Source organism: Manacus vitellinus, unplaced genomic scaffold (genome assembly GCF_001715985.3).
Source record: "Manacus vitellinus isolate BGI_N305 unplaced genomic scaffold, ASM171598v3 scaffold_55_pilon, whole genome shotgun sequence".
NCBI classification, from domain to species: domain Eukaryota; kingdom Metazoa; phylum Chordata; class Aves; order Passeriformes; family Pipridae; genus Manacus; species Manacus vitellinus.
The window spans coordinates 1,114,233-1,126,318 of NW_021940651.1; the positions used below are offsets into that span (position 1 = coordinate 1,114,233).

Below are 12,086 nucleotides of genomic sequence, written 5' to 3' on the forward strand. Positions count from 1 at the left end.
TGTGGGCCTTCAGACGCCTTAGATTGAATAGACTTCCATCAGTACGATATCGAATGTAGATACCGTCCTGATCATTGAGATCTGCCATGGCCCTTTGAAGCATCATGCTGAACAAGACTGTGAATAGGGTAGGAGCAAGAACACAGCCTTGTTTCACACCATTCTTAATTAAAAAGGGCTCAGAAAGTGCATTGCCATATCTGACTTGACCGTGTTGATCCTCGTGGAGTGAGATGATCATGTTAAGGAACTTGGGGGGACATCCTAAACGTTCCAAAATCTGCCACAGACCTTTTCTAAAGCTCACAGTATCGAAAGCCTTGGTGAGGTCGACAAAGGTTACATAAAGACCTTTGTTCTGTTCCCTACATTTCTCTTGCAGTTGTCTGAAAACGAACACCATATCTGTGGTACTCCTGTTGGCTCTGAAACCACACTGACTTTCAGGAAGGATTCCTTCTGCTATAGAGGGTATTAGTCTGTTCAATAGTATTCTAGCCATGATTTTGCCAGCAATGGAGAGCAGAGTAATACGACGGTAGTTTGAGCAGTCAGATTTAATTCCTTTCTTCTTATACAAGGTGATGATGACTGCATCACAAAGGTCTGATGGTAGTTTGCCGAGTTCCCAACAGCGCACCACAAACTCATGAAATTTGGTGTGGAGTGCAAGGCTCCCATGTTTCCAGATTTCAGGTGGAATTCCATCAATCCCAGCTGCCTTGCCAATTTTCACCTGCTGTATGGCCTTGAGGGTTTCTCCCAAAGTGGGAGCAGTATCCAATTCATACTTCACTGGTTGTTGTGTGATGCACTGAATAGCTGAGTCTTGGACTACACGGTTGGTACTGAGTAGAGTCTGAAAGTGTTCAGACCATCGATTCAGAATGGAGGTTTTATCTGCCAGAAGTGTTTGACCATCAGCGCTGAGTAGAGGGCTTTGTACCTGGTATGTAGGCCCGTATGCTGTTTTTAAGGCCTCATAGAAACCTTTGTGATCACCTGTATCTGCGCATAATTGAGGTTTTTCAGCTAGATCGGTCCACCACTTGTTCTGGATGTCGCGGAGTTTCTGTTGGAACTTGCTGCATGCAAGACAAAAGGCTGTTTTTCTTGCGTGACAGGATGGCAGTGCAAGGTGTGCTTGGTGGGCGGTTCTCTTCTTCCTCAGCAAGTCCTGGATTTCTTGATTATTTCCGTCAAACCAGTCCTTGTTCTTCTTGAGGGAGAACCCTAAGAATTCTTCGGAGGATTGCAGGATGCTGTTCTTAATATGGTGCCAAATTGTTTCAGGAGAGGAATCTGCAGAATCTGTGGAATGGTTTTCAAGCCTAGTTTGAAGGTTTGCCTGGAAACTGTCTCTAACTGTGGCTGATTGGAGATTGTTAATTTGGAGTCTCCTCCTTGGGATACTGCCCCTTTTAGGTTTGAATTTGAGATTAAAGTTGAGTTTACAGCGCACAAGTCGATGGTCTGTTTGGCATTCTGCACTGGGCATCACGCAGGTATGGTGGACATCGCAAACATTTCTCCGTCGCACTAGGACATAATCGATGAGGTGCCAATGCTTAGATCTGGGGTGCATCCAGGTTGTCTTCAGTCTATCTTTCTGCTGAAAGATAGTGTTAGTGATGGTGAGCTGTTGCTCTGCACAGAATTCTAGCAGGAGTCGACCATTATCGTTGCAGTTTCCAACACCATGCTTGCCTAATATTCCTTTCCAGGCTTCAAAATTCTTTCCTACTCTGGCGTTGAAATCACCAAGGATGATGACCTTATCATCTGCAGGCACCTTTTGGGTAAGGTGGCACAGGTCAGCGTAAAATTTGTCTTTTTCAGCAGGGTCAGCTTGGAGAGTTGGGGCGTATATACTGAAGAGGACGACGTGTTGGTTGTTGTGTAGTGGAAGACATAGGGAGATAATGTGGTCAGAGTGACCCGTCGGCAGATTTTCGAGTTTGGGAAGAATAGAGTTTTTGATCATGAAGCCGACACCTGAGAGATGTTTTTCGGTTCTGGGCTTACCTGACCAAAAGAGTGTGTAACCAGCACCATGTTCTCTGAGGCTGCCTTCCTCGTGAAGGTGAACTTCACTGAGAGCAGCAATGTCGATGTTGAGACGAGCCAGTTCATGGGCAATTAGGGCAGAACGTCACTCAGGACGTCCGCTATCCGCAGAATCGAGTGTGGTTCTGATGTTCCAACATGCTAGAGTTAATTTAGGTACACCTTTGGAGGCAGGTGTGTGCCTTTGTCTTTTGATCTTTGTGCAACCGCATTGGAAGAAGATGCCCGTTGGTCTGCAGGTAACCAACTGGGTGAAAGTGGAGATGAACTTTGTTTAGGCCACCTTTTCTAGGCCCCTCTCCGAGTGGAGCAAGCAGTGCTGTCCTTGAAAAGGCCACTTGGTCGTTCAGGGTGCTGCCCCAAGAGACTGTCATCTCCGGTCAGTCTCAAATGACCAATATCCTGAACCACCTCCATGCAGGGTTGGGTCTGCGGCTTCCAGTGCACTTTTCACCTGCCGTTTCAACCCTCACCTGTTGCTACAGGACTTTTTGCATGTGGGTAAAGCCTTCAAGCCTGCACAATGGATTTTTAGGTGAGATGCAGTATGCGCGGAACTGAACCCACCCTTTAATCCTGAGGTTCATCTGCCAGGGCCGAGTGAGCTTGGACAGTGGCAGCAAGGTCCTCAGGACGTAGGTTTGATTAGAGTGACCTTCTCTTAGATGGATGGCCTTACAGGGCTAAGCGAGCTCCATCTGCCTGGGTTTGGGATTAGAGTTGTCCTTCTCCTAGGATGACTGCCAGAAGGCTAACGAGCTCATCCTGCCCACAGATTTATTGCATCCGACCCTACAGTTTTGACCTGTCTGGCATGGGCGACCCTACCGAAGGTATGTACCATCACCAGCATAGCTCGCAACCACATAGGGGTACACAGGCTGCACTCCTACTATTAAAAACAATTAGGGCAAGTTTACACTACCTAGTTTTCTGCCATCTGTCTATATTCAATCCCAGGGAAACACCCAGGATCAGCCCTTTGTCCTGACCAACCTTTCAGGATGTAACAAATAAATCCAGGACATACCAAACCTGGGCAGTAGCCTCAGGTGAGCCAAAAACAAACGAGCAAAACTGTTCTGGCCACCGTACCCACCTAGGGCTCGAGGACCTCTCCAGGCCCCAGCCTGGCCAAGATCTCCAAGCCCCAAAGGAAACTATTAACCACCCTGATCTTGTCCTCCCCACCGTGTTTCCTCATATCTTCCCACGCACTACTTACCTGACCACCCTCCAGTCCGAGGACCCCCACAGCCTGCCTGGTACCCTTCACCTCCCCCATCCCCCTTCCCCAGACCAGACCGGCAAACCTCTGTGTACTCCGAGGCTTCCACTCTCCTCTCTCTCCTTTCTCAAGACGGCACAGGGCCACGTCGGCGAAGCTCCCTCACTCCTTTCCCCGCTGGGGGGGAGGGGACCGGGGGTGACCCCGGGCCGCGCGGGACCCGCGGGAGCAGGGTCCACCCCACGGCCGCGCAGGTTCACCATTTAACTTTGCCTCCATTTGCCCCAAAAGCACCTTTTTAATGTCAGAGAATGAGTTCACATCTCCAGACAGGGTATTTGGATTCCAAAACTTTTATAAACTCTGCATTGAATCAGTGGATAAGTCACAGAAGCTTTAGTGGTTATGTGAAAAAATATATCATGTGGGGGAAAAAAAGAGTACTCCTGAGTTTACATTTCTAAAAGATTTCAGCACAAGGGAGGACTTAAAAGTGTTATAACCAACCAGTCCAGTTGCAAAGCAGTCTGTTTAAGATGACCACTCACACTGTAATGAATGCAGATACTTTTGACATATACAAGATATAAATACACCAATCATGTTATAATTACCATTAGCCCACCTTGACCCTGAATATAAGTGCAATCAGCAATATACATATATTTCATAGCACTTTGATGGTATAACTAGACAAAATTTTTATAAGTATATAGGGAATGTGATCACCAAAGGGCCAAAGTAGAAGACACCCAAGCACCAAAACATGAGACTTGATTAGCACAAGTGACTGCAAATAGAAAGGCAGGACATCACTCAAAGATGGAAGATTGGCAGGAAAAAGAAAAAATGCAAACAGCATTGGTAGGGAGTGCAACACCATAAAAGCATGAGGCATGAACGAGGAAAAGGGAAGGAGGAAGACAGCCGACTGGATTTTGAATGTGTCCTTCAAGAGCTCTCAACTCTGACTTTGGCAACTGAGTGTAGGAGGCGTGTCCCAGGGGCAGGGGAACCAAGGGACATGCACAGGGACAGACACCCCCATTGGTTAGAAGGTCACATGGTTTTAGGAGATAAAAGGGGGAGCAAAATTCAAATAAAGCCTCTTTGATTTCCACCTCACGAAGAGCGTACATCATTCTTTATCATATACAGACTGCAACGCTACACGTGGCGCACCTGAACTTGGGACTCGAAACCTTTATTAGGTTAGTTTAGCATATCCTGAATCAGGCACAAAAATCGGTAATTCCATTTATCGTCTCAATTGTCTGGAGACGGGAATTTTCACTGAAAAAAACTTAGACGTCTGTAAAACCATTATCTCAGTCGCATATGAGAAACGGAAAGTTAATATAGTGAGCTCAAAAATATTAGGGAAATGTACACAGGAACAAAGAAGAAGAAAAGAAAAAGGAGAAACGGAATGGCAGGCAGCGAAGAGAGGGACCGGGGACCATGCAGGTAGAAGCGGGCAGCAAAACAGCGAAGCTGAGTGAGTTACCAACACTGCAACCCCCAGCCCCCACCAAGGGGGGCTTGGAGCTGCTGTGTATACCTCGTGAGCCGCCGCCGGGCGCTCCACAGCTAAAAAGCGACAGAGACCCATGCAGAGGCAGCTAAGCTGCTCCATGCCGCCCCCCCGGATGCCCTGGGGACCCCAAGACCTGCCGACCCACCGCCCCTCTCCCCGCACGTGCCTCAATTTGCAAGCGCGGAGAAACGGCCGAGCCACACATGTGCCGCCGGCCACCCCCCTTCCCTTCCCACCGCCGTGGGAGCCACCGCAGGGGACCCTGCGCTGGGACCGCCGCCTCCACTGGCCCTGCACCACGCTAAAAAGCTGTGCAGGACCCGCCGAAGCCGCACTGCAAGACCCCGCCGGCACCCGGAGCCCCCGCACCGCCCAGCGGACCGGGAGAGTCCCGGAGCCACCTCCTGCCGACCCACACATGCCTATAACCATGGCGTGAAGCCTCTACGCCGAGGAGAAACCCACCAGAAGCCATGTAGACCCTGAAGGAACCTTTTGCCGCCTCTGCCACCGGAGCCGCGCTGACCCTGCGCTGCACTGAGGGACCCCCCCGTCACTGTCTACTGTCGCCAACAAGCCGCCGGAGCAGCTACAAGAGCCGGAGAGCCCCTGGACACTGACACAGACGGCGAAAGAAAAAAGCCCCAGAAAAAAAAACAGTGACTGAGAAAGCGAAACTAAACTCAGCAGCCAGACAAAGGACCCCACCCACATGTACCTACAGCTCAGAGACTAAGGTAAACATGGGAAGCTTTGTTTCCACGGAAACCTCACAAGACACAGATGCACTAGCCATTCTGCTAAAACCATACCACATACAAACCACAAGGGCTGAACTAACAGAGCTTGTACGTTTCATTAAAGCAGCAGTGCCTAAGTTGCCCTTAGAGGGAGCTCTTCACATAGAGATTTGGCATAAAATATGAAACCTCATAAAACTAAAAGCCCGGGGGGGGACCCCCAGGCTGACAACGCCTTTTCAGCCTGGCAAATCATAATGTCTGCACTACACAGAGCCTACAAATGAACAATACAAGCATCCAACACCAACACGCACCCTCCTGCCCACACTGCTAGCAGCAGCCCAACCCCTAGGCGTAGGACAAACGCATGAGGTCCACGAGGGGGAGGGGGAGGAGCTGTTCGTGAGTTAAGTTACAGGTCAGTAGCTGAAAGCCACAGAGACACAGGTTCCCGGGAGGGAACGAACCCTTATATGTGAAATCCCTGCCCATGGGATCAGCGCAGGGGACCCTGTTGCAGTAATGAGGGGGGTAACCCAGCATCTCTGCCCCCCCATGCTGCAGATGATCAGCGACCTCGTGTTTCGGGGTGCATGCAGCCATCTTGCCTGCCAAATGGAACAGAAGCCGATCCATCTCTTACAGCCCCAATGCTGCCCCGCCCCACACATAGGCACAAGGGGGAGGGAGGCCCCTTCCCCTCACTGCCACCACCACCCACCACCACCCACCCACAGGGAACTGGGCTCACTGGGACCACAGTGGGGGAGGTAAAGGGGGATGAGGAGGAGGGACCAGAGATGGTTCCACCGGGAGGGAGCTAGGAGGCAAACAGGGGAAGGTCAGTTAACAAGTGTGAGCAATGTCGGGATGAGGCATTTTGAGTGGGAAGCTTGAAGGATATTCACGCATGCTCAATCAATTTTAGCCAACGTCAGCCCCCTCAATTCCAGCCTCTGCCATATAAAGTTACAAAGAAATTGAGGCAGTCGGTAAGAGATGCTGGCATGTCCTTAACCAGTACTTTCAAGTATTTGGAGACATTGAGTTCCACCTATTTTTTCACCCCACATGACTGGAAGAATCTAATGAAATTAGTCCTTAATATACCCAATATACAGTCCGGTTAGCTGACTATAGGGAGAATTGTGCTAAGTATGCAACTAACACCCAAGCAGGCATAACAACAAACCAATTTCCAAGAGGGAAATTACAGCACGGTAGATGCCCAATCAACCTATCCCCAGGAAATGTACAGAGTAATAGCCAAACAGGCCCTGAAAGCCATGAAAAACCTTCTCACTACAGACCAAGATAGCAACCTGTCCTCCACAAAAGTGTTACAAGGTTGTACTGAACCAAATTCAAGATGCTTAGATCGGCTGCAATCTACTTTAAACAAGCAAGTTGAGTACAAATAAAGCCAGAGAGATGATGTATAAGCAATTGGCTTTTGAAAAGGTGAACACAGGCTGTAAAAGAGCTATGCAAGCCCTTCCTGAAAGGCAGAGCTACAGCATTGCTGAGCTGGTTCGACCCTACCAAAGAGTTGGCTCTGTGGAGCACCAGTCTACCCCTTTAACTGCAACCCTAAGCGCCCAGATAGGAGTACAAGAAGAGGCCAGACATAGAGTGAGTTGTATTAGATGTGATGACCCTGACCACTTTCAAAGAGATTGTCCTTGGAGACCCTTAGCAACAACATCCCACAAGTACCTAAACAGCAGGGAATGGGCTGAGTCATACCAAGGGTGCTGTGGGCGAGGCAGGGACCACGCCATGAGCATCACACTGCTTGCTGCTGTGCTGCTCGCCATCCTCTTCTTTGCCAACTGCTTTAATGAGCAAGAGAGGAAGCAGCTTGAGGCAAGCCACAATGTGCCAACAACCAGCCCCAAAAATACCCCTGTATTCTGCACCCCCAAGAAAGGTGAGAGGTGGAGAACACTGCAAATGTTAAGAGCAGTAAACGCAGTCATAGAGCCTACAGAAGCATCACAGCCTGGACTTGCCTCACCTGCTATGCTTCCAGCAAAGTGGCCACCACTAATCATTAACTTAGAAAACTGCCTTTTTGTCACCTTCCTACACCCTGAGAATGTGCCAAGGCTTGCCTTTTCCATCATGGTCTTAAACAAAGCACAGCCCATGCAAAGCTATTGCTGGGTTGTCCTTCTTCAGGGGATGCAAAATAGCCCAACGAAAAATCAAACAGCCATCATACACCATTATGCAGATGACATATTAATAACCACGGCCACAAAGAATGAACTGCCATTTACTCTTACTGCTCTAATCAAAGCTGTCCAAGATGCAGGGTTGCAGGTTCTCCAGAGAAAATCCAGCCATCGCAGCCCTGGACTTACCTTGGATGGAAAGTCACGCAGCAGGAAATTTCTCCACAGCCACTGCAGCTCGAGGTAAAAAACACTCTACATGAGTTGCAAAAACTTCTGGGAGCCATCAACTGGTTAAGGCCTGTTTTAGGCATAACCCCAGAGGGGCTATACCCTCTATTTGAGCTGCTAAAGGGGAACTCCAACCTAACGTCTAACAGGTCTCTGACAGCAGAGGCAAAGCAGGCATTAGACATTCGTGCCAAGGCAATAGAAGGCAGACATGGCAGAAGGAGAAATCCTGAACTGCAAATCTGCCTAGCCCTTGTTCCCAGCAGGTACCAGCCATTTGCAGTTTTGTTTCAGTGGGATCAGACTGAGAAAGACCCACTATAAATTTTAGAGTGGCTGTTTCTGCCCCACACACCACCTAAAACTGTGTGGACTACTAATGAAATGTTTGCCAAGCTTGTCATTAAAGGCAGAAGACAATTACAAGAACTGGACAGAGAGACCCTGCCGTCATCTACATCCCAGCTACAAAGAACAACTTCAATTGGATACCAGCTGAGGATGCAGGATTCCAGACTGCCTTGGCAGGCTTTGATGGTGACATCTCAATTCATCTCCCTAAACACAGGTTGTGGGCAGAAATTGGTAGTTTGCCTTTAAAGGCCACAACCAGATGCAAACATGAACCAGTGAAAGGCCTCAGGGCCTTCACACATGCATCTAGGAAGAACACAAAAAGCTGTAGTGACTTGGGTAAAATCCTGACACAGGACAATGGGAACGAGAGGTACAGACCATGAACCAAGGTTCTGTACAGGTTCTGGAACTGTCTGCCATTTGCATTGCCTTAGGGAAATTTTCTGAACAACCTATTGATATGTAACTGATTGCTGTTATACTGCAAAGTTAGTCTCCTGTCTCAAGAGTTTGTTTCTTCGAGATATTGTTAACCCTCACTTGTTTGAAATGCGTTCTGTATGGTTTCTTGTCAATCATATAAAGTTTGATTTCTATATAATGCACGCAAGGTCACACAGTGACATGCCAGGGCCAATAGCTGACGAGAACCGAGACTCTGACAAAGCAGCAATGTTGAACACCATACCTAGAGTCTTCGAGCAAGCGAAATTGTCTCATTCATTTTTCCATCAGAACGCACATTCTCTGAAGAGACAATTTCAGATAACACTCAATAAGGCTCAAGACATCATCATATCATGCCCAGACTGTCAGAAAATCACACCCAGGCCATCTCAGAAAAGTGTTAACCCCAGAGGGTTAATGGCAAATGAGATTTGGCAAACAGATATCACACAAATCTCCAAATTTGGCACATTAAAATATGTACATGTAGATACACATTCCCAATACATAACTGCCACAGCACACACAGGGGAAAAGGTCAAGAATGTGATAAGGCACTGGCTTAGTTGCTTAACAACCCTGAGTACCCCAAATCAAATAAAAACTGACAATAAAACAGCTTTACTTCCTATCAAATAGGGAAACTTCACACATCACAGGTATTCCACACTCCTCCTTCGGACAAGCAATTATTGAAAGGGCACATCACACACTGAAACACATATTAGATAAACAAAAAAAGGGGGGAATCTGTGTAGCCCGCAAGAATGTCTGTGGAAAGCCACGTATGTTTTCAATTTTTTAAATTGTGACAGCGCTGAAAGAAGCAGGTATGAAAGGCAGCACAAGCCTCAGGCTTTTACCTCTCCCAGACCACCAGTCATGGTAAGAGATTTGATTTCAGGGCAGTGGATGGGACCATTAAATCTCGTCACTTGGGGACGAGGCTATGCCTGTGTGCCTGCAGGAAAAGAGCTTAAATGGATTCCTTCCAGGTGTGTTAGACCCTACCTAGGTACACAACTACAGCAGCAAGAACCAGAGTAACTCAGAAGTTATAAAAGAGTTATGTTTACGCTTCAGGTTTACATTTAAGGATGACCAGTGCGGTAAAAAGCAGTCTGTAAAAAACCTATGAATGTGTGTGTGATGAATGGACGACGGCCGTCAGTGAATGAGAGTGTGAATGAATAAGAGAGTTGTTTGACTGGACAAGTGTATTGAAAACAAAACACCTCACAAAATAACACTACCTCCACCACATGGTCACTTTAGGAGAATTTAGTTTTGCTAAGCTTATCCTATTTCTTAAATAAAGCTGAACTCCCCAGTTATTTAGACTCTCAGATTAATACAGATTATAAGTATGCACAGTTGAGCTAGGACCCCTAGGTTAATAAAGTTATTTCTCCAAGTTGCACTACCCTTTGGGAATATAAGACAGTTTTATAAAGTTTACCATAGAGGTATAAGAGGCCAAAGCAAGCGATGTGCTGGGTCATTGCAAGCTTTGGTAGTTTACAATGTACTGTTCTGATTGTTTGCATTGTTGTTGTTGCACTGTTTTCGTGACCTTCTTAAATAATTGAGAAGGGGGTGATGTAGGAGACGTGTCCCAGGGGCAGGGGAATCAAGGGACATGAGCAGGGACAGACACCCCCATTGGTTAGAAGGTCACATGGTTTTAGGGGATAAAAGGGGGAGCAAAATTCAAATAAAGCCTCTTTGATTTCCACCTCACGAAGAGCGTACATCATTCTTTATCATATAAAGACCGCAATGTTACAATTGAGAACCATCAAAGACTGTAAACAACATTGCTAACTTTGCAGCATCAGCTCTGGGGTACTATACATTTAGAACAAACTTTAAACTGATTGTTAAAAACTAAGAGGTTTGTATGCAGAATGATGAGATCAACATTATGTAAGAGTTAACCATTTGCATGAAGTAAGCAACTAATGAGTAATTTTTAATTCAATAATGTTCAGTTTTACAGTGTAAAACTGACCTAATTTGTCAAACTTCTGAACTCTCTCATCACAGCCATCTCTGTTTCTCTCACTGACAGAAATGCTTTTAGTTACAACTTAGTCACTAGGAAGTGGTCCTTGCAAATATTAAAGCCAGCTTGATGAGAGATAGACTGAATCTCGAGAGAAGGAACTTACTAGTGGATGAGGGAGAGGAGAAGGTACTAAAAGAGTTTACTCCTTTGCTACAAGTACACAGTGCAAATCAAGGCAGCTCTGTGACATCACTTACTAAGCCTTCACCTTGCTTAGTGCAACCATGACAGCAATTGAACCTCTTTGACACTGCTTTTGATGTGGAAGCAAGGCACTTGGAGGCAGCATGATAAAATACAGACAAGGCCTTTAAGGAATTTGTTTCAGAGGGCAAGGAAGAATAGCAAATGAGAATGCACTTTAGGAACAAACAGTATAAATGAGAGCATTTGCACAACGGTCTTATACTGAATGAGAGCAAGAAGTAGAATTGAACTTCCTCAATAACCTCTGAGGGGAAATCCTCAAATGATGTTGACAAATACACATTTTTTTAAGTTCAAACCACACTTTCTTTCTGTGTTTCCATGCTATTAACCGGAAAAATCTATTGCAATAGAAATAATTAATCTTATTATAGAAAATATGTGTAAAAGCTACCATGTAAAATAAATACTCCTATTCACCCAAAACATAACACAGTACAAAACCAATGACTAGTCACTTGGAAAAAGTTGTCTGTCTCCCAGCACTACTATTCTAAGACATTTATTGATTCCTTATTAACTCCTGAGAAGACTATTAAGTCTTCCTAGTGCATCCATTCTCCCAGTCTGTATAAAAGATAAATCTTCACTGTACTGCTTGGAGTTTTTTCCTCTGAAACCTGACTGCAATTATGCATCACTGTCCTTGTACTAAATATTCTCTTCTTTAGTTTATTTCATGGGCAGAATCAATCCTACCTCACATTGTCATGCCTTTGAATGTAAATCTTGTGGAAAATCCTTTCAGGAGGCTTCAGGAAATCTTCCTTCATTTCCATTGCAACATTTCTGGGCAACAGACTCATCAAGAGACGTTCCTAAAAGAAAACATAAACAACATCACTTTTTTGGTATAGTGTGTGACCACTTTTCAAAAGGTTTAAACTATTTAGCTAGACAATCTTTTCCTAATCTAATCTGCTTCCTTAAAATTTCTGCTATATAAATAAGATGAGCCATTTCTCTCAAACTTCTGAAAACTGTGTGAATGTCTTTTTTAAAGTCTTCTGCACTAAAAAAGAAA

At 46.1% G+C, this 12,086-nt stretch overlaps 1 protein-coding gene across 1 annotated transcript in view; it reads right to left on the reverse strand.

Annotated features, from left to right (window-relative positions):
* The window catches only part of ADCY1 (adenylate cyclase 1), a 164,847-nt gene that overhangs the window by 83,803 nt on the left and 68,958 nt on the right, over nt 1–12,086 (reverse strand). Inside the window, exon 3 of the mRNA XM_008920697.3 lies at nt 11,762–11,880. Coding sequence (XP_008918945.1) covers nt 11,762–11,880 — 119 coding nt within the window. The remainder of the gene's footprint in view (nt 1–11,761; nt 11,881–12,086) is intronic.